This window comes from Tupaia chinensis, unplaced genomic scaffold (assembly GCF_000334495.1).
Source record: "Tupaia chinensis unplaced genomic scaffold, TupChi_1.0 Scaffold000245_1, whole genome shotgun sequence".
NCBI classification, from domain to species: Eukaryota; Metazoa; Chordata; class Mammalia; order Scandentia; family Tupaiidae; genus Tupaia; species Tupaia belangeri.
The window spans coordinates 1,091,158-1,110,288 of NW_006159723.1; the positions used below are offsets into that span (position 1 = coordinate 1,091,158).

Sequence of the window (19,131 nt, forward strand, 5' to 3'; positions counted from 1 at the left end):
TCAGTGCCATGTGCCCTCAACTCATCATTTTAGTTCCCGACCAAAATCCAATTAAGCACACACATTGATTTTTCTTCAGTTAGGAATTAATTTACTCAGACAAAGGTTATTTAATTATTAAAAAATAAATACTTAAATATCCTGATTCTGGCAAAAGCTAAAATATCAGAATATGACTTAAACAGGTAGAAGGAGGCGTGTTACTCAAACAAACACTATCTCATTCGTAATTGTTTCAGCAATTTAATTACTGCAACAAATACCTGTAGATCTCCCACGTCCAGCAGAAACACAAGAGTTAAAAACAGTAACACAGTGGTTCCTTGCACTGGAAGTTAGTTAATGGTCAAGTCTTTCTATTTGTGTCAGGCAAATGATTGAAATTGCTCATCTACTTTGAATCAATGCATAAAACTTTGTTCAGAACAGAAAGCAGGAAGAAGACTTATGCCACGTAATGACCACGAAGCCTCTGTTTTCCGTGAGTTGCTTGGATTTTTTGTTCGTGCCCATCTTTCTGCATTAAGAAACATCGCAGGTAGTGCAGTGTTGGCCTGATCTCTGCGGTGGCCTGTTTCCATCTCCCAGGGGGTGTGGGAAGACCCAACTGTGCAGCAGTAACAATAAATCTAGCATATCCGTTTATGAAATAACTTTGGCAGCAATGACAAGACGACTTGGATGAAAGTATTTGTGGTCTTCCAGCTGGAAGATCAGAGCAGAGATTCTAAAGCAAAAGACATAGAGTGGGATGGCAAATAGTGGCGCGGGATAAGAACAAAAGAGAATCGGGGATCCTGCAGAGCGCAAGGGGAAACGCAAAGGAGTCGTTGGATTCAGACTCTTCCCAAGCTGCCCAGTATGGGCGTGAGGGATTACTACTGCCATCTTCTGGTTAGATTTGGGATTTAAGAATGGGTTCTACACAGATATTCCAGTAGTCTCCCTATACTAGACCGTGGCTTCAGTTCTTCTAATGGGAACAAAAACAGCAACAAGTTAAAGAAAACAAGCAATGGAAACAATACCAGGTCATATACATGTTTACCTTAAGAAGGTTGGAACACTGTGTCCTCACTGCTTTTCAGACATTTATGGTATTTAATTAATTGCATTGGTTTCAAGGGGAAACGCAAAGGAGTCGTTGGATTCAGACTCTTCCCAAGCTGCCCAGTATGGGCGTGAGGGATTACTACTGCCATCTTCTGGTTAGATTTGGGATTTAAGAATGGGTTCTACACAGATATTCCAGTAGTCTCCCTATACTTGACCGTGGCTTCAGTTCTTCTAATGGGAACAAAAACAGCAACAAGTTAAAGAAAACAAGCAATGGCCCTTTTGGAAAAACAATGTAATACACTGTAAAGTTATATGTAATCCAATGTAATATAAAGAAGATTATGATGATAATAAAAATAAAAATTAAAAAAAAATAAAAAATTAAAAAAAAAAAAAAGAAAACAAGCAATGGAAACAATACCAGGTCATATACATGTTTACCTTAAGAAGGTTGGAACACTGTGTCCTCACTGCTTTTCAGACATTTATGGTATTTAATTAATTGCATTGGGTTTGGATTTTTTGTTGTTGTTTTGTTTTTTTAGACAAACTGTAATAGTGCAGCTTGGCTATATATAGCACCCAGACAACTGACATAGTTTTACTACTTTTCATGTACACGTGAAAATCCATGAATTGTTCGTTAAAAACATATTTTATACTGTAAACTTTCTACACTATATGCCCCCTTTCTGTGCTGTATTGGAGAAAGCATAATGGTTTTGTTTTGTCTTATTTTATTTCATCTAATTACGGGAAAAAAATTGAAAGGAAAGAACAAATACCACCATTTGGTCAGAACCACTACATGTGCGTGTGAGCCTTACATAAAATATACTAATTCATCTTTTTTGGTTTTATGAAAACATTTTGCCCTGATGCTTGTGCTGGCTGTAAGATTGCCATGGAACCCGAATTTTAAAATTCTAAAATTCCTCATGGTATTTTAATAAAATTTTAGAACTCTTAAAATTGTGTGGCTAAATTAACATTAATTCTAGTCAACATAAACTGAACTAATCCCATGAGATTTGCAGAGGGAAAAGTGGCCCCACTATTAAAAATATTTGGGATATCCCACATTGAAAATGTTTTCTGCTGGAGGTCCATACGTCATATAAATTAGACGATGAGGAGATATTTATTGGGAGTTTAACGTGTGCCATTATCTTATTTCATCTTCATTATTGTTTTATTATGTGGTCACTGCTATTATTCCTTTTAAAAAATGAGAAAACCAAGGCTTGCAGAGTAGGTAATTTGCTCCAAGTCAGGCGATGAGAAAATGGAAGCGTTTGCCTTTAGAGTGCGTGCTGACAAGTCTGAAGTGACATGACCCACACTACTAGTATACGAAATAATATTACATAGTACTGTGACATTTATGTTAGTTATAGTTATATATTGAGGTTTTTACCCTTTTAAAAGCTTTGAGAGTAATGCAGTAAAGACATGTGTTTGACTTTGCTCAGCCTGGCACATCTAAATCTATCTAGCAGGAGAAGGCTCACTGATAGTGGTGGAAGTACTGTGTGGTGTAAGATAGTGCTGGAAACGCTAAGATGAGTTATGGTATTGCTATTAATGAGGAGTCAGGAAGGGAGTAGTTCCTTAATACTTAGATGCCCACTTGTTCCCGAAGGACTGCTGGGATCCTCTCCCTTGGCCTGCCACCTGCTGACTTTCCACCTGACAATTTAGAAAGGGTAGGAAAAGGGAAGCAAACACCTGATTGTCTTTGCTATCGCAGGTGCACAGAGCACGGAAACCCTTTGCATGAATGTGCAATATTTAGTGCATCCTGCAAAGGGAACAAGCTTAATTTAGTTAAGCCACAAGGTTGAGTGAAAAACAGCATGTTGCTCTTATTGTTTAGTCAATTAAATTGTCCTCCTCACTCGCGGGAACTGTTCCACGTTTATTACCAATGAGATGCACACTCTGGCACTGATGTGGATTTCTTCACTCCGGATTGTCTTATATTTAGCACATCGAAAGATCTGAGAACGAATGATGGAAGACACAGTGATAAATGGTTGAGTTTTTCTAAAGATTCAGAAGTTCTAAAGTTCCTGCCAGTGACAGATGGTCTGTCCTTACTCATCGCTTGTCTTCCTGACAGGACTTGTTATTTTTTTTTCCTCTCTTTTTTGCTCAATTCCCTTAAAAGTAAGCTCAGCTTCTTGAAAAGTGGGAGAGTCTCATTTGTTATAATTGAGTTACTATATATAGAGATGGCATCAATTCTATGTGAACGTGCACCATGTTCTTTTTGTACTATTAGCGTACACATGGGTGATGAGAAAAGAGAGTTGAGGGGATAAGGGAGTTAAGAAACAGATTAACAAAGGGAACTTGTACTCAAATTCCTCTTGTTATTTCGATAACCAAAAGCAGTAGATGTCCCATTTGATGGTTGTTTTGTTTTGTTTTGTTTTGTTTTTTTAACTGACTTTCTGTTATACTTTCTCTTGGTAGCCCAAGCTTATGATGATCTTTTAAGTAGTGCTTCTTATTCATTATGTTCACAAACATTATTTTTAGTACCTTCTGTATTTTATAGAACACTAAAACTTTTGTTTAGAAAGCACAGCCAGAGTTTACCAACTTGAAAATATTTCTAAGAATTCACACAATGAGACAAAACAACACTAATGATGAGTGCTTGGATATGGAATAGGTTCCAACTGAAAAGAGGAACATTTCAATCAAATTGCTTAATCTCTTCCATTGATTTCAAATATGTTTGCTGCTAGTGCTACGTAGGAAAGTGGGAAAAAGAAACAATTTTCTCTGAGGTCTAATATAACTGTGGGAATAAATATAAAGACATTAAAAATTCTAGGATGTCTTAAGATAACTTTTAAAATCCAGAAGTAATTTGGTTTTTGGGTTAGTAATGTCACTAGTTTAATATAGCATTACTTGAGCTTAAATGTTATTAAGTGCAAAGGGATTAATATTACTAAAAATGTACAAATCGTAAGAATTCATTTAGGATTTACAGTAATAGATTCTCTTTTGTCATCTACACAGAAAGTGCAGAATTTTTTTTCATTCTTTTTAATTTGCCAGAATAGAGAGACATGGGAAGAGACACACACCAAGACAGGGAGAGGTTTGGAACTGTGCATTGGCCATGTGGGATTCAACTCCTTTAACCACGACACCACAGGCTGGCCCCCAGAATTTCTTTTTATTAGTTCCGTTTGATAATATATGAGGTCCATCGATGACATTATTGTGGATTTTTTCCTCATTGAAAAGTTGTACTGTAAGTCATGACCCCTCTGAAGATACATGTACATATGTCTGTATCTCTTGTACTGCCATACCTGTGCTACTCATTTCTGTGACAGAACTCAAAGCCTACTGGGTTTCCAAGGTCTTGACTCTTGAACTCACTCTGATCTTTCTGTGCCCCCTATTAATGCTTCTTCCATTACTGGTATCAGTTACTTTTTAATTAATGGCTTTTTAACATGGCTCAATTTCAGTAACTTTCAATTACAAAAAATCAGAGAACTCATGCTGGCTTAGTGGTTATACATGAAGATGTGAAGCTACACCTAAGGGAATTCTACTCCTCTTTCAGTGAACATTTCGTCCGATCTACAATGGGAGCACTCACTTTCTGTGTACATGATTATAATCACAAAATGTAAAGCCACTTTGAAACACGGTATCACGGGGCCAGCAGGTGGTGTGGTGATTAAGGGCGCTGGACTCCCACAGTTCTAGTCCCAGACCTGGTCAAGTTGAAATAAATAATTAATTAATTAAATAGAGTTAAATAGAAATAATTCTTAAAAAAATAAAACACGGTATCACAATAATATCACTACATGGATTTCAATTATGTATATGTGTAAGCTTTAGTATATAATTAAAGGGACAAGGCATATCTATATTTTCATTCTTAAGCACTGGCCTAGTATAACTTTTTCTTCCCCGAAGAAAAATGTACTTTAAAAAAAAGTCCTGAATATTCACTACTCATAAAAAAAGCCATAAGATATTAAATGATTTTTATATCATGCCTTTATAAAATTGTAGAATTGAAAGTAGCAAATATGTTTATTTAAATTTACTAAAATTAGGAAAAGATACACAGCCTAGATTAATAAAAATGCTTTCCATTAGATAAGATGGACTGTGGCAAAGGTTTATTTATGGCCAGCACAGTAGCTCAGCAGAGAGAAGGGAAGAGGGGCTCTTTCGGTGCACTTTTGCGGCTTCCAAGGTCCCTCTGGGTGTGACGTGATCCCAGTAAGCTGGAAGAGACGGGAGCAGATACAAGCACGTGGGAAGTTTTATGGCCAGGGTTGAAAGTGGAGTTATCACTTCTGCTCATGTTCTTCTTCTTTTTTGAGAGATTTTTGCTATAGGGTATGTACACTTGCTTGAGAGACAGACAGAAAGCAAGAAATCACTCCCCAGGAGGGATGGCCATGCCACAGTCCCTTCTCCTCTTGGAATTTTGGGCATGCACACACAGATGTCCGGTGTCAGGTTTACACCACCCTGTCTGGTACTTGAACCATGGCCGACTGTGTGAGAGTCCAGCAACATAACCATTATGCCATCTGCTGGTCCCAACTTCTGCTCACATTCTATTGGCAAGAACTAGCCCATGGCCTCATGGTTCCACTTCATAATGGGACTTTGGAAATCTGGCCTATCAAGTGTCCCAAGGAAAGGGCAGAATAGATTTCATTGATTATCTAGAAGGTTCTACCACATGATTTCTCAATTTTGCTTAAAAATTGAAATGACTTTAAACGTTTATGTTCTTAATAGTGTCTAACTTTTCTGATAAACTTTGCAAACATTCCATTGTTCTTAGGGCAATGTATTTATTTTGTTAGTAATGTAAATCAGCGGGACTCTTGAGGCCTTTGATTTGAGAATAATTGGTCTCACAGAGATCAAGTAGGAGAACTGAGAGCTGGGGTCGGCAGATGGCATAATGATTACATCCCTGGACTCCCACATGGTTGACTGTGTCTCAAGGCCCAGACCTAGTGGTTTGAAAATCATGCCAGGCACATGTGCGTGCATGCCCAAGATATAGAAGGGATTGAGGCATGACCACCCCCTGGGAGGTGATTTCTCATTTTCTCTCTCACTGTGTCTCTCTCTCAAGTGGCACATGAACCCAAAGGAAAACATCTTTAAACAATAGATAGATAGATAGATAGATAGATAGATAGATAGATAATAGATAGATAGAAAGAGAAAAGATGAGAAAAGAAAAAGAGAGAAAAGAAAAGAAAAATGGAGAACTGAGAGCTCCAGTAGATGCTTTCTTTAAAAAGGCATGTATTGAGAGAGATGGGCGAATTTCTGATTAGTCTTACCACGAGTTCACAGATATCTGATCCCCACCTATGGTAAAGGTTTAGACTGTGAACACAAGTGTGTTATTTATTTATCTGCAGTAATATACAAATGAGTTTTGCTTCTTATAGCCTTATACTGCTTTAATACCATACTTTAGTACTTGGCAAAATCTCAATCAGGAAGGGGAGATTTCCCTGTTGACCCTGAACCACAGAGAAGGTAGTACAACAAGGAGCATCAGGGCCTTAGATGAGATCATTGAATTTTTTTTTTAATTGAAACAAGATTGAGCCTTATCTCTAGATATTGTCTCATAGTTTCACCTGAAAGTTTTTTTCAGGACACTGTGACTCACTGAGTAAATGTTATGATGCAGGCAAATCACCAAAAAATTACCATTGGAACACCTACCTTCAACTTGGTTCATAAACGCTGTTGCATAAAACCACTTCTGTAACAATTCCTATGGGCAATGCAAAGTCGTCATTGTTTGAATTTGGCTTAATCTGGCCACATAATACAGATGATCTAGATGAGGACCATTAAGACTAAACTGAGTCATCTCGTCACTTTATTGCTAATGTGGCTTCAGAAGTGTTTTCAGTGTGTTTCACTTGTATCTTGCTTTCGCTTTTCTCTAAATTGTCTTTTTGAATAGTTCAGTCATGTGATTTTTTTTCCTCTTCCACATACAACATACTGGGTTGTGTGAAAGGTCATGATGATGTATTTTTTTCTTTCTTTTTTTCTTTGTAAGAGAGATTTTTGCTGTAGGGCATGTGTGCTTGCTGGAGAGACAGACAGAGAGTGAGGGAAAAAAAGCAAGAAATCACCCCCTCAGGGAGGATGGCCACATCTCAATCCCTTCTCCTCCATTCTCCTCTAGGGATCTTGGACATGCACACATATGCACCCGGCATAGTTTTAAGCTGCTGGGTCCAGGATTCAAACTGTGGTCAACTACATGGGAGTCCAGAGATGTAACCATTCTGCCATCTACTGGTCCCCATGATGTAGTTTTTCTACACAAAAATGCAACATTACCTTTCTGGCAGCCCAAAATTTCTCTCTATTTTCCAGAAAACAACTTTTCTTCTATTTAAGTCACTGGTTTGTATTCTTTTAAATTCTAATAGAGTTCCCACTTATCAAAATACACACACACATACGCACACACTTTTTTTTCATGAGAGAGAAAGTTTAACCTTGTTGAGGTCTCACTATTGTAAAACTCCCCACCCCAAAGCCCCACTAGCCAGAGTCACGGGGCAGTGTGCTCTGGTCAACCAGGGATCCAAGCCTGGGCCTCACATGTGGCTCCCATATCACACAGCAGTGCTTCACGTCCTGTTCCATTCTGGCTGAACCATCTACTTACTCTCTAATGCTTTTTATTGTTTGAAAATTTTTAATAATTTGTCACTAAGATGATTAAAGACATATAATCAAATATAAAAATAGAATTGCCAATACTGGTATAATTTTTTTTTATTTAGCTAAAACTGACAACTGCCATGGGTCATTCATTTCTACATTAAGTTCAGTGTGCACAAATTTAAAAAAAAAAAAACTTATAATGGTAAAACTTTAAAATACATATCAGATCTGTTAATGCATTATCTGTCTATCTCAGTCAGATCACAGGGACCAATGTGATCTCTCTGGAAATAGCATAAAACGTAAATCAGAATTTAAAAGACAATGCCTCTGAGCATAATTAGGTACTTTGACACCACATTGAGACTCATAGCAACTATATTTCCAATGTAGCCCTCATGATTCAATGCATCTTTCTGTAGGCATTTCTCAGTAGGAATGCAGTAAACCACCAAAATGCAATTCACACTTCAAAACAGCTCCTTGCTAGTTATTAGAAAGCATCTTCACTTAAAACCCACATCTTTGAGTATTATTTCTAAAAATAACAATCTCTAAAAAAATAGTCTCACTTATTATAGATCCATGGCATGAATCATTAAAACATGTCTTAGAATATGTATGTGATTTTACAGAATATAAAACTTGATTCAAAAGCTGCCTTTACCACACACACACACACACACACACACACACACACACACAGTTCATTTAGAATACATATGTCCCAAGTTAGTCAACCAGGATTGTTACCTATGTATTATTTGCTTTTCCTTTTACATAATTTTTTAAAAATTTCTTTTCAGCTTATTAGCAATCTGAGAACTACTCAAATTTCCTACCCTTACCGTAATGCTAATATAATGTTTACTGCTTTTAGTATTTTCTGTTCAGTACTTTTAAAATTGGCTCTCAGAATACACATGACACAAAGATTTTCAGGAGAACATAAGGTAGTTTACCTAGTCAAAACAGTAGCAGGCATCCCCACCGGAAGTAGCAGAAGATAATACAAGTTGCAGTCAGATTGCGGAAAGATACATACTTAATTACTATGTAGAAAATAACCATCCAAATTTATTTGGAATAAGGAATGCAACAGATTTTAACTCTATTCTCAGTTAAATCATGAAACAGTATTTTTTTTTTCTGTTGCAACCTAAGTTTCTCCAGACTTCTGACGAATGGTTATTTTCAAATTTAATCAGCAGGTCCACACTGTGTCTATATGTCAAACACAAACGTGTCTACAGTGTTTCGTTAATGGTTTTTCATCTTCAGCTGAACAAAAAAGACCTTCCGAACATGCGATTCATTTTTTTTGCCATTTGCAAAATGCATCCATTTGGTTGATTTTGTTTTCATGATTAATGCTGACTGATAGCTGGTTTGTTTTCTCTTCTAGGTTGTGGAGACTAATTTGGTTGCTTTTGACTGTCACTGGATCATTATAAATGAGGTAAAGCAAACTAAGCCTTACCGTCTGCGCTGTCCCGATTTCATGTAGATAGTCTCATCCTTTCCTATGGCCTTGAATATGTAACAGGAACTAGAAATAAAGTAAACTCAGAGCTTACCGAGTGAGTACTATTCAATAAAAATAGAATGAATAGGGGTTTTTAAATGACAAAGGGCTTTAAATGAATCAGAGAAATGGAGAAAGTCTTCCCCACTGAGTAACTTTTTGCTTTTCTGCTGGCACATACTGCCTGCTTAGGGAAAGCATCTTTAAAAGAATCATAGTTCTTTGTAAGCAAACTAAATTTCTCCCAGTGGAGGGCTTGTGTTCCATTTATATTTGAATGTTGTTTCTAGAACTTTTATATCCACCCCTCATACACGAGGATTAAATAGTTCAGCATATGAATATGAATAAACAGAGAACAGATTTTTTCCCTTTTCATAAAGAAGTATAACTGTTTTAAAATTCATAGACTTGTCAAACTCCTTGTAAGAGGTTTTTTTTTTTTTTTTTTTTGGATTTTTGCAAAAATAATACATAAGATTAAAAATATATTCCAACCCCGAGAGCCCTGTGAAATAAGTGGTTCCATTAGCACCTGCCAGTCCAGGATCCCAAAGGACAATGAGCTGATGAGTCAGGGACAAATACTGCAATCGTGGGGATTTGTCCTCAACAAGATGTAGTGTTAAATCATACTGATCATTTGTACATGAGGATAATGTATTATTTATCTATAGATACTAACTATGGAATTGCAGGATAATATTTGTTTAGGGACAAAATGATATTTTGGGTAAGTATTCTGGTCTTGCAGTCAGCAAAATAAGCTCAATCCTGACTATATAATTTAGTTAAGGGGCTAGCTAGTGGTCTGATGGTTAAGTCAAGGATCCTGAGGCCAGCAAGTGTCATGGTCATTAAGGCACTAGACTCCCACATGGCCCACTGTGGTTTGAGTCCTGGACCTAGCAGCTCGCTCTCTCTCTCTCTATCTCTCTTGTGCACATGTCCCATAGCAATTTTTTTTAAAAATACTACTAAATGATTCTTTAAAAAAAAAAGAGGTAAGTGGATCCCACAGGGCCCAGGGCCCACTATTCCCTAGTGGTTTGAAAAACACTGGGTGAGTGTGCATGCATACCCAAAATCTCAAAAGGAGAAAAAAAGAAACAAGAAAGGATTGTAGCATAACTTTCCCCTGTGGAGGATCCTTTCTTACTTCCCCATCTCCCCACCTCTTGCAGGCACAATGCTCTATGGCAAAAAGAAAATGAATGAATGAATGAATGAATGAATGAATGAAAGAAAGAAAGAAAGAAAGAAAGAAAGAAAGAAAGAAAAAGAAAGACAGACAAATAATTTAGTTAGGGTCTGCCCCATGGCCTAGTGGTTAAGGGAGTTGGGTCCCTTATGGCCAACTATGGTTCAAATCCTGGCCATGAGAGTTTGAGAACACACTGGGCACATGTACATGTGTGCCTGAAATCCCAACATGATGGAGAAATGGAGGAAAAGGGTATGTTATGACCATACCCTACTGAGAAGTATTTTCCCTCCCTTCCTCTCTCTCTGTCTTTTTGTCTCTCTCTCTGGAAGGTATACGCACTCTCTGGTGATTGAAAAACTAACAAACAAAAATGTTAGCTATGCTCTCACAGGTAGTATGGTCTGCCTATGCCTCCATTCATGCATTTGCACTGTACGTACAGTAACGTACTTGATAGGCTCATGATAACAATTAAATGAGAGCGTATTTAATGCTCTTTACATGATGCCTGAAAAACGGCACTGTAAATGGTACCAGGGTAATGATCACATGATATTAATGGCACAGATATCTTCCTCATGCCTTATTATGTTAGCTTTAGATGTTATTCTGTGAAGTACTGAGAAAATGAAGTCCATAGAGAATAAATGATTTGCCTCTTTCTATAGACTGAAGTAAATTTAATTCCCACTTTCAAGTTGTTTCTCCAACAGAATGGTTCCATTAGCTCAATAAGAAGACACTGGAAACATCTTACAAATCCAGTTTCTGTACGTGAAACTTGAGGTCTCTGTGATACATCACTGACCTTCTCATATTAAGATGTGTTTTCCTGAGCTCACAGGCGGTGCATATGAATGAGATCTCCTTTTCAATGAAGTTCTGATATCTTCTAATTTTTCCAATACCTAGACTTTCCTTCTAGAAAACCTAAATATCAGGAGAGAGAAAAGGGCAAAAGGGAAGTGAACTTAGAGTATCTTCAAGATAACTTTCCCAATTAGATATTTCTATTTCTGTTTTTCTGCCAAGAAACTAAGGTTCAAAGAAATTACACAATTTTCCAGATACTACACAACTCAAGGGTTGATCATGGGATTTCAAACTCTGTTTTGTTTTTTATAATTCTCCTCATGGATTATACTTTTGAAATTTCTATCATCTCAGTTATGATCTCATGAGAGCCATTTATCCCACTAGTGTTTGTCTTTGTTTTATTTTCTTCCCTCCTTTTTCTCCCCTTTGCTTCCCTTCCCTTCCCTTTCCTCTCTTTTCCTTTTTGCCAGAAGGCACATGTGCTTTCCAAAGAGACAGAGAGAGATAAAGAGTATTCCGCCCTCTTGCAATGGGGCATAGTCATGCCACAATTCTTTCTCTTCCTTTTCTCCATTCTGTGGGGATTTAGTGTATGCATGCACACACACCTGGTATGCTTTTCAAACCTCCAGGGCCAAGATTTGAACCACAGTCACCTAACCTGGGACTTCCACATGATTCCATACAACCCGCTCATTCTGAGATAGACTTCAGGAAACTTGATTCTTGCCCGTTTCTTACACATTTTCATCTGGGCGCTTGTTTATACAGATTTTATTTATCCATCAGAGAATAATAATGGATACATCATAATTTAACTTAGTTTCCCTAGAAGAAAAAACGTGGATGTACTAGCAAGATGTACCAGCAAGCTAATACACCATACACCGTATAAGTAACAACTAAATGGCCACCGACATGCAAATGCCCATTTTGACTGAACATGGGAAACAGAAATCTGTCTAGTTTGGTTTATATAACTATTATTTTGTGACTAATTTTAAAATGGGTTGCAAACTTTTATTTAATATTATTGCACCAATAGTTTTTTTAGAGAGGGACTATAAATCAAAGTTGGCATGGTGCATCATGGTACAAATTGATGTAGAAATTTGAAAACAGTATATTTTTTTCATCTGCATTAAGTGTGCTATAATAATGAGAGGCTGTGCTGGCTCATATGCTGCAATCCATCATGCATTAGTACTTGGTAATGGTATTTATCTTCTCTCTGCAATCAGTGGATCCGGCTCAAAACAGACTTTCCATATAAGTAACAGCATCCCTTCAGGGCCCTGGAGCAGATGGCCCAGCACTTTATTTAAGTTTTAGGAAAGTTAGAAATTCAGATAGGAAGATATGCACTATTTAGAGTTGTAAGAAGCAGAATGCTTTCTATTTCCTGATAAGACTGGACCTGACTTTGGTATCCTGATAGGATTTTACTGGTTTCTTATTTAAATAGTGGAAGCCATTATTCTTCCTTAACTGCTGCCATGGGTTGCAGTTAATGAGGAAGTTGTTGATGGGGATTTTGTTGTTATTTTAAGATTTACAAAGCCTGTATAGGGAATGGTTGCTTTTCATTTTTTTCTACTTTAGTGATGAATTGAACTGATGGTTACTAATCTGTCAAGCAGAAAGTTGCCATTCTGTTCCTCTGCTTGTTGGTATATAGCCTACAGTTGGTTTTGTTTCACATTTCAACATGATGTTTGCATAATTGTTTCATAGTAATGTTAAACTGTATGCAAGCATCAGGGTTTTTTTCAAATATATTAGCAAAAAAGAAAAAAAAAAGCATATTTTCCCCCCAAAGTACCACAGAATAGACTGCTTAATCCTATTTCTAAAATCTGCTTTACTCAGGATTAATATCTTAAAAGCATCCAAAAGTCTAGAAATCAAATTTCAAGTATTAGTCTTTAGAAGACAGTTTGGTAAAATCTTGCCATTCGTTAAGATTTTAAATAATTAACGTTTGTGGAATCCTTGCTATGAGACAGAAACTTTATTAGATGCCAAGAGGTAAAAGAATGGGAGAAGGAGGTAAAAAAAGAAATAAGCTAGATGGCCATATTGATCTAGTAGGTTTTGAGGGTTTTTTCTTCCCCTGAAGTCATTAATTATTATCATTATTGTTATTATTATTTTAGGCTTTGCCATAGACTTTTGTTTACGCTCACCAGAGAGAGACAGTGAGAGGATAAAATGGGAAATCACCCCAGAGGATGGCCGTCACACGCATGCACATGTGCCCAGTGTGATTTTTCAAGTCTCTGCATCCAGGACTTGAACCACAGTCCAGTGTGATTTTTCAAGTCTCTGCATCCAGGACTTGAACCACAGTCAGCTATGTGGGAATCCAGCACCTTAACCACTATGCCACCTGCTGGCTTCCAGGATTCTATTACTTTATACCTAAGGATTATAGACTACAAAGATTCAGGAATGATTCAGTTCTTCTGAGAGATTTGTTCTAGGAAGTGGTTATCATCAAGTTCTATCCCAAGCAGGTATGTTAGCTTTCCTTTTTCTTCCTTGGTCATGCAAAATTCAGGGTTCAGCCTCTGTTAAACTATGAGAGTGAACTGACTGAGAATGTATTCTTGGGCACACTAACTTGATTCTTGGTAACTTTGATAATTCAGATAAATTATGTTTTGGGGGGAAAAAGACTGTATGCTTTGCTCCTAAAAAAATCAAGAAGAAAAGTTAGGTATACTAAAGCGTATTTATTTTTGTAACAATATTAATTTTACTTTCAAAAATATGTTATGCTGAATCAAATAAAGAATACAAGAAAGACGAATAATTTTATAATTCAGATTTCTTTGGTAAAATTAGTCTTTCACCTGATTCTCATTAAAAATCTGACAATGTCAACATTTTTAAAACTCAGAGTAAATAGATTGTACACACATAGTTTTACATTTTGATGCAGATATTTCCTTATGAAATTTTTCCATTTAAAAAGATGTCTGTATAGATTAAGTGATCTCTTGTCTTTCAGTATTTATTTAGCATTGCTTCTGTCCCTCTTGAAATGCACCTTTTGAAATGCAGGAGTAAAGTTCCATAAATATAAAATAGTTGCCTAATTAAGTTTTCATATCGCTATCAAACTGTTTTTGAGATCAGGTGTCAAAACTAAAATTGCAAGTTAATTTTTTGAAACAGACTGTCTGTTAGTTTCACTCAGAATGGCAGTTCTTTCCTCCTTGAAAATTACTTTCCTTTCCCTTCCCCAAATAATACTAGGAAATACATATTCAACTCTAATTGACATGTCTTCAGATAGAACTTAGTTGCTTTGGCACTCGAGAACTCCAGTTTGGGAACCTATAAAAGGTAGCCATACTTTTCTATAGGTTTGTAAATAGTCCCCTCAAAGGCTTTGGTTCATGATAGATTGTTTTATTATTCCTTACATAATCATCAAGCTATTAAATTCAGAAATAACAGACCTTTACCCTTTTTATTCCTATCATTCATAAATATTAATCTAAGCAATTCCTGTAAGGAAATATAGACTTTTTGTGTAATTACTTCAGAGAGTATTTCTTGTGATGACATTTATAAACTCATCCTATGAATAAAACGTATTTTGAATGAGGAGCTTGGGATCTCCCTGGTTCTTTATTTATAGAATGAGCATAAACAGTGTCTGATTCATAGTGGTTTTTTTTTTTAATTTTTCTTTTAGCAGACAATGAGATAATAGGTTAAATGTTCAATGTTTTGCCTAACTTTTAGCAGTCAATAGACTGTGTCTTTCGGCTCCACTGTGCTGATCTTCCATTCCTTCTGGGTGGTGTTGACAGAGATGGTGCTGTTTGATAAATCCTAGTACTGCTTAAGAAAACAGGGCCCTGAATCAGCCTCACCATTAAGCACTATGGATCCCAAGTGGCTGATGGCCAGTTTGAATACTAGCTCTGGTAGCTTAGAACCATGCTGGGCAAGTGTGGGTGGTTGTGTCCAGAATCCTGATGAAGAGGAGAAATGGAAGAAAAGGGAATATGGCATGACCACACCCCATGGGGGCAGTTCTCTCTCTCCTTTCTCACTCTCTTAGGTGAGGACATGTGCCCATTAGCAATAGATTAAAAAAAAAAGAAAGAAAGACCACATGAATAATGCCAACTTAGTTAATTTCATGAGAAAAGTGGTATAATTTTCCATTGCATCTTACATGAAAATTCCTGTTTGTACAATATAGAACTTAAAAAAATTGAAAAAACATTGAATAGCAATATTAATATTAATAAATATTAACATTTTTTCTGGTTAAGGTTAGTGCTTAACATGGAGTTGACAGAACACTGTTAAATTCTGCTTTATGACGAGAAGATAGAGAATTAAAGATGACTTGCTCTTTGTCTGACAGAGGTTTTGGTGGCCAGTGAAATGACACAGTCTAAAGAAGAAAGATGACATTTTAAATGGAGGAGAAAACATTTTTTTATGGTACATTAAGACCCATTCACCCAGAAATCCAGGATATTACACTAGATACAGCTGATGGCAGGTGTTATTTATTTTCAGAAAAATCTGTATTTCAGAAAGATCATAAATAAATGTTGACTTCTAAAGTTGATATATTGTCAAGGAAGAATAATATGTAATCAGTGTAATGGGGGGGGAGAAAATTTACTTTTCTGGGTTGTCTTTTTCTCTTTCATTATTCTGGAATAATTGCTTGGGTAGAAACTGAGCAATGCTCATAGCAGTCCAAAGAGTACCTTGTGTTAAACCTTCCATGTCTGTTGCCATAAGAATCTCTTCAAACCAATAATATGTTTATTTCAGTGGCTTCATTGGTTTAAAGATTACAGATGGACACTATGAAGCACTAATTGCTTTAGTAAAGACCACCTAAGGTGAACATTTATTTGGATCACTTTTATTCCGACTAATTCCAATTAGAACAGATGTGTGTTATAGAGGTATTATTTTAGTTTTATTACTTGTACACCTAAAACTGAGCACAATTTTATCATTTAAATCTGCAGTCGAAAGGCTGGACAAGAAGGAAGTAGAAATCCTGTTTGAGTTTGACAAACACTCATATACAAGATAAAATTAATTTAGAGAAGGAGCATTGAATTCTCCCTTCACTCATTTTGGTCCAGACTATATTAAACTACAGAATTTTGCATCTTTATGTCAAGACCACATTATAGACTTAACTATTCACCTGTTAGCGAGCACTTTGTTTAATCTGTTTTTTACCAAGAGAAACCTATGAATCGGCACTGATAGTTCTAAGAGATAATTAGGAAACGTCTTTAAAAAATAATATTTTCCCTTGCTTTCTTTACTTACCTCATTTAAAAGCCTCCTTTTTCATTGCTAAGAACTGTATATAGTATAATACAGTTACATTGCAACTATCTTCTGATGTACTCAAAGTATTCATGAAATGGATTCATGAATACTAAACTATAACAGCAACTCAGTGTGTGACCTTGTTCAATATTTTGACCATACTTCTATTTTTCTAAAATCTCCAACAGAATAAATTCTGAAACTGTCATTCAGTGTATTAGAGTCAGTTGCTCCATTTAGAATGATTTGTTAATGAACATAATGTAAAGCACAGACCGTAAGTGCAGATGAGCTGATCGTTGTAATGAACATGGGTTGTTTTCATCTGGATGGGTGCTAAGCGTTGAACGAATGTATTACAGTAACTGCAGCCCTAAGCATTTCCAGATAGCAGGCTCACAAATAGTTTTGTGTTTCTGGGACTGTATTAAAGTGTTTCTAATTCTTTCACTTACTTTATCTTATCTTTGTAGGAAATAAACGATGTGGATGTACAGGAACTTGTAAGAAGGTCAATTGGAAGGTTAACGATTATTCGACAGACATTTCCAGTCCCCCAGAATATAAGTCAGAGATGTTTCCGTGGCAACCATCGAATATCTTCAACATTGTGTGATCCAAAGGATCCATTTGCTCAGAATATGGAGGTATATTCTAAACACTCAGTTATTTCTAAAGGCTACTTTACTGGGCAATAGTAAACAGAGCACAGGAACCCCATGAGATTCAGAATTATATATGTAATCACTTCCGAACAGTTCACCTCTTCCGACAATTTCATCAGTCTGATGAGGACAGAGAGCTAAGAATCTGTCTTTGATCCTTTTTATCTCATTATAGAAACATATCCACTTGTTTAATAAAAATATGTGTAAAGGTTATTTCTTTCTAGGCAAGTAGATCCATAGCATTTCCTGTGGTAGAATTTGCAATTACTACTCCTACTGCCAAATTCCAAATTACTAAGCTAATAAATTTGCTTGACTTTTCTGGCATATCAAGGAGATAGATGCTTATTCTTTTCTAAATGATTAGTCTCGCACAAGAAGAATTCAGCAAAACACTATTTAGAAATGCAAAAGATACTAGAGCGCTACACAGTCATGTCCAACTCAGATAGCATGTGACTGAAACCTTAGCCGTCAGAAGACAGCAAAGAATTTAAAAGTAAATAAATAGAATCTCTGAACAAAAAAATAGCGAAGTCCTGGCAGCTGACTCATAAGAATGCCCTTTAAATACTCCCTTGGATTCTCTTTTTCTTAGAGGAAATCTTATCAGATTTTCTTTCTCTCTTTGCACTGAAGATCTCAATATGTCATTTTGAAGGGGGTGTTATAAAAAGCAGTCACACTGACAGCAGCAGGGAACCTTGAGAAGCTCTCTCTAGCAAGGCAAAAGACAAGAAAAGAGAAATCAATGAAATAAGCAAGCTCATATAGCCTATGAGCATCGGGCTTTTCCTATAAAAACAAATCTGTCATAAGACAGTTCCTAAGGGTTTCTCTGTAGTATAACACTAACTTATTAGTTAATATTTAAGCAATCACCCTGAGGTATCAGCAAAAATTAAAGTCATGGTCAATTGTAGAAGTCAGAAAAACATGATCTATTTCAGAGGCCTATACTTTTAAAATGCTTACTATGGAAAATATTTTCGTGCTTAGCGATGTTCTGTTTGACAGCTTGGAAATATATCCCCAGGAAGACTAGTTCATCTCCAATAATACTAGACAAATAAGGTGATTTTGCAAAATTACTTTTCCTCTGGAAAGATAACCCCACAGCCTTCTCATACTTCACCACCTTTAAATATTTTTTATAGATGAATTACCATTTATCCATCCATTTCTTCATCCTTACTAGGATGAGGTAATGATCAGTATGGCTCCAGGATCATTGCCCATATAATTTTTTGTTCCCTGCTAGATTATTTTTTAAAGAATTATTTATTTAGTTCTATTAATTAGTATAATTATTTAATATGACAAGAGAGAGACAGAGAGAGAGAGGGAAAGTGAGAAAGCAAGCTGTCAGGTCCAAGACTCAAACTGCAGTTGGCTATGTGGGAGTTCAGTGCCTTCACCACACCATGACCTACCGGCACTCCCTACTAGATTTTAAGTTCTTTTAGAATAGGTCCCTTGCAGGTCAAGGCATCAAAAAATCTCATAAAATTCTTCCCTGTCCTTTTCTCTGCCATACCTACCACAGTGCTGTGCTCCTTGGTGAATATTCGTGGGTTTGAATGGGATTATAGAGAAGGCCTTGGTCAGAGAAAGGCACTCTGGAGCTTAACCAGCTCTGTTTACATTCAGTGCTGCCGTGCCTGACATGCTTATAGTGGCTCTTCTTTGCATGCTAACTGGTCATGAGTATAATTGATGTGAAAATGGTAAATGGAGGAGAATGTGAAACATTATTGATTTAGAAAATTATAAAATATTAAATACTGTTCCTGTCCAAAGAAGTA

At 36.4% G+C, this 19,131-nt stretch overlaps 1 protein-coding gene across 1 annotated transcript in view; it reads left to right on the forward strand.

Annotated features, from left to right (window-relative positions):
- The window catches only part of LOC102476311 (glutamate receptor ionotropic, delta-2), a 909,022-nt gene that overhangs the window by 868,647 nt on the left and 21,244 nt on the right, over positions 1-19,131 (forward strand). The window contains exons 5-6 of the mRNA XM_006148786.1: positions 9,185-9,238; positions 17,132-17,305. Coding sequence (XP_006148848.1) covers positions 9,185-9,238; positions 17,132-17,305 — 228 coding nt within the window. The remainder of the gene's footprint in view (positions 1-9,184; positions 9,239-17,131; positions 17,306-19,131) is intronic.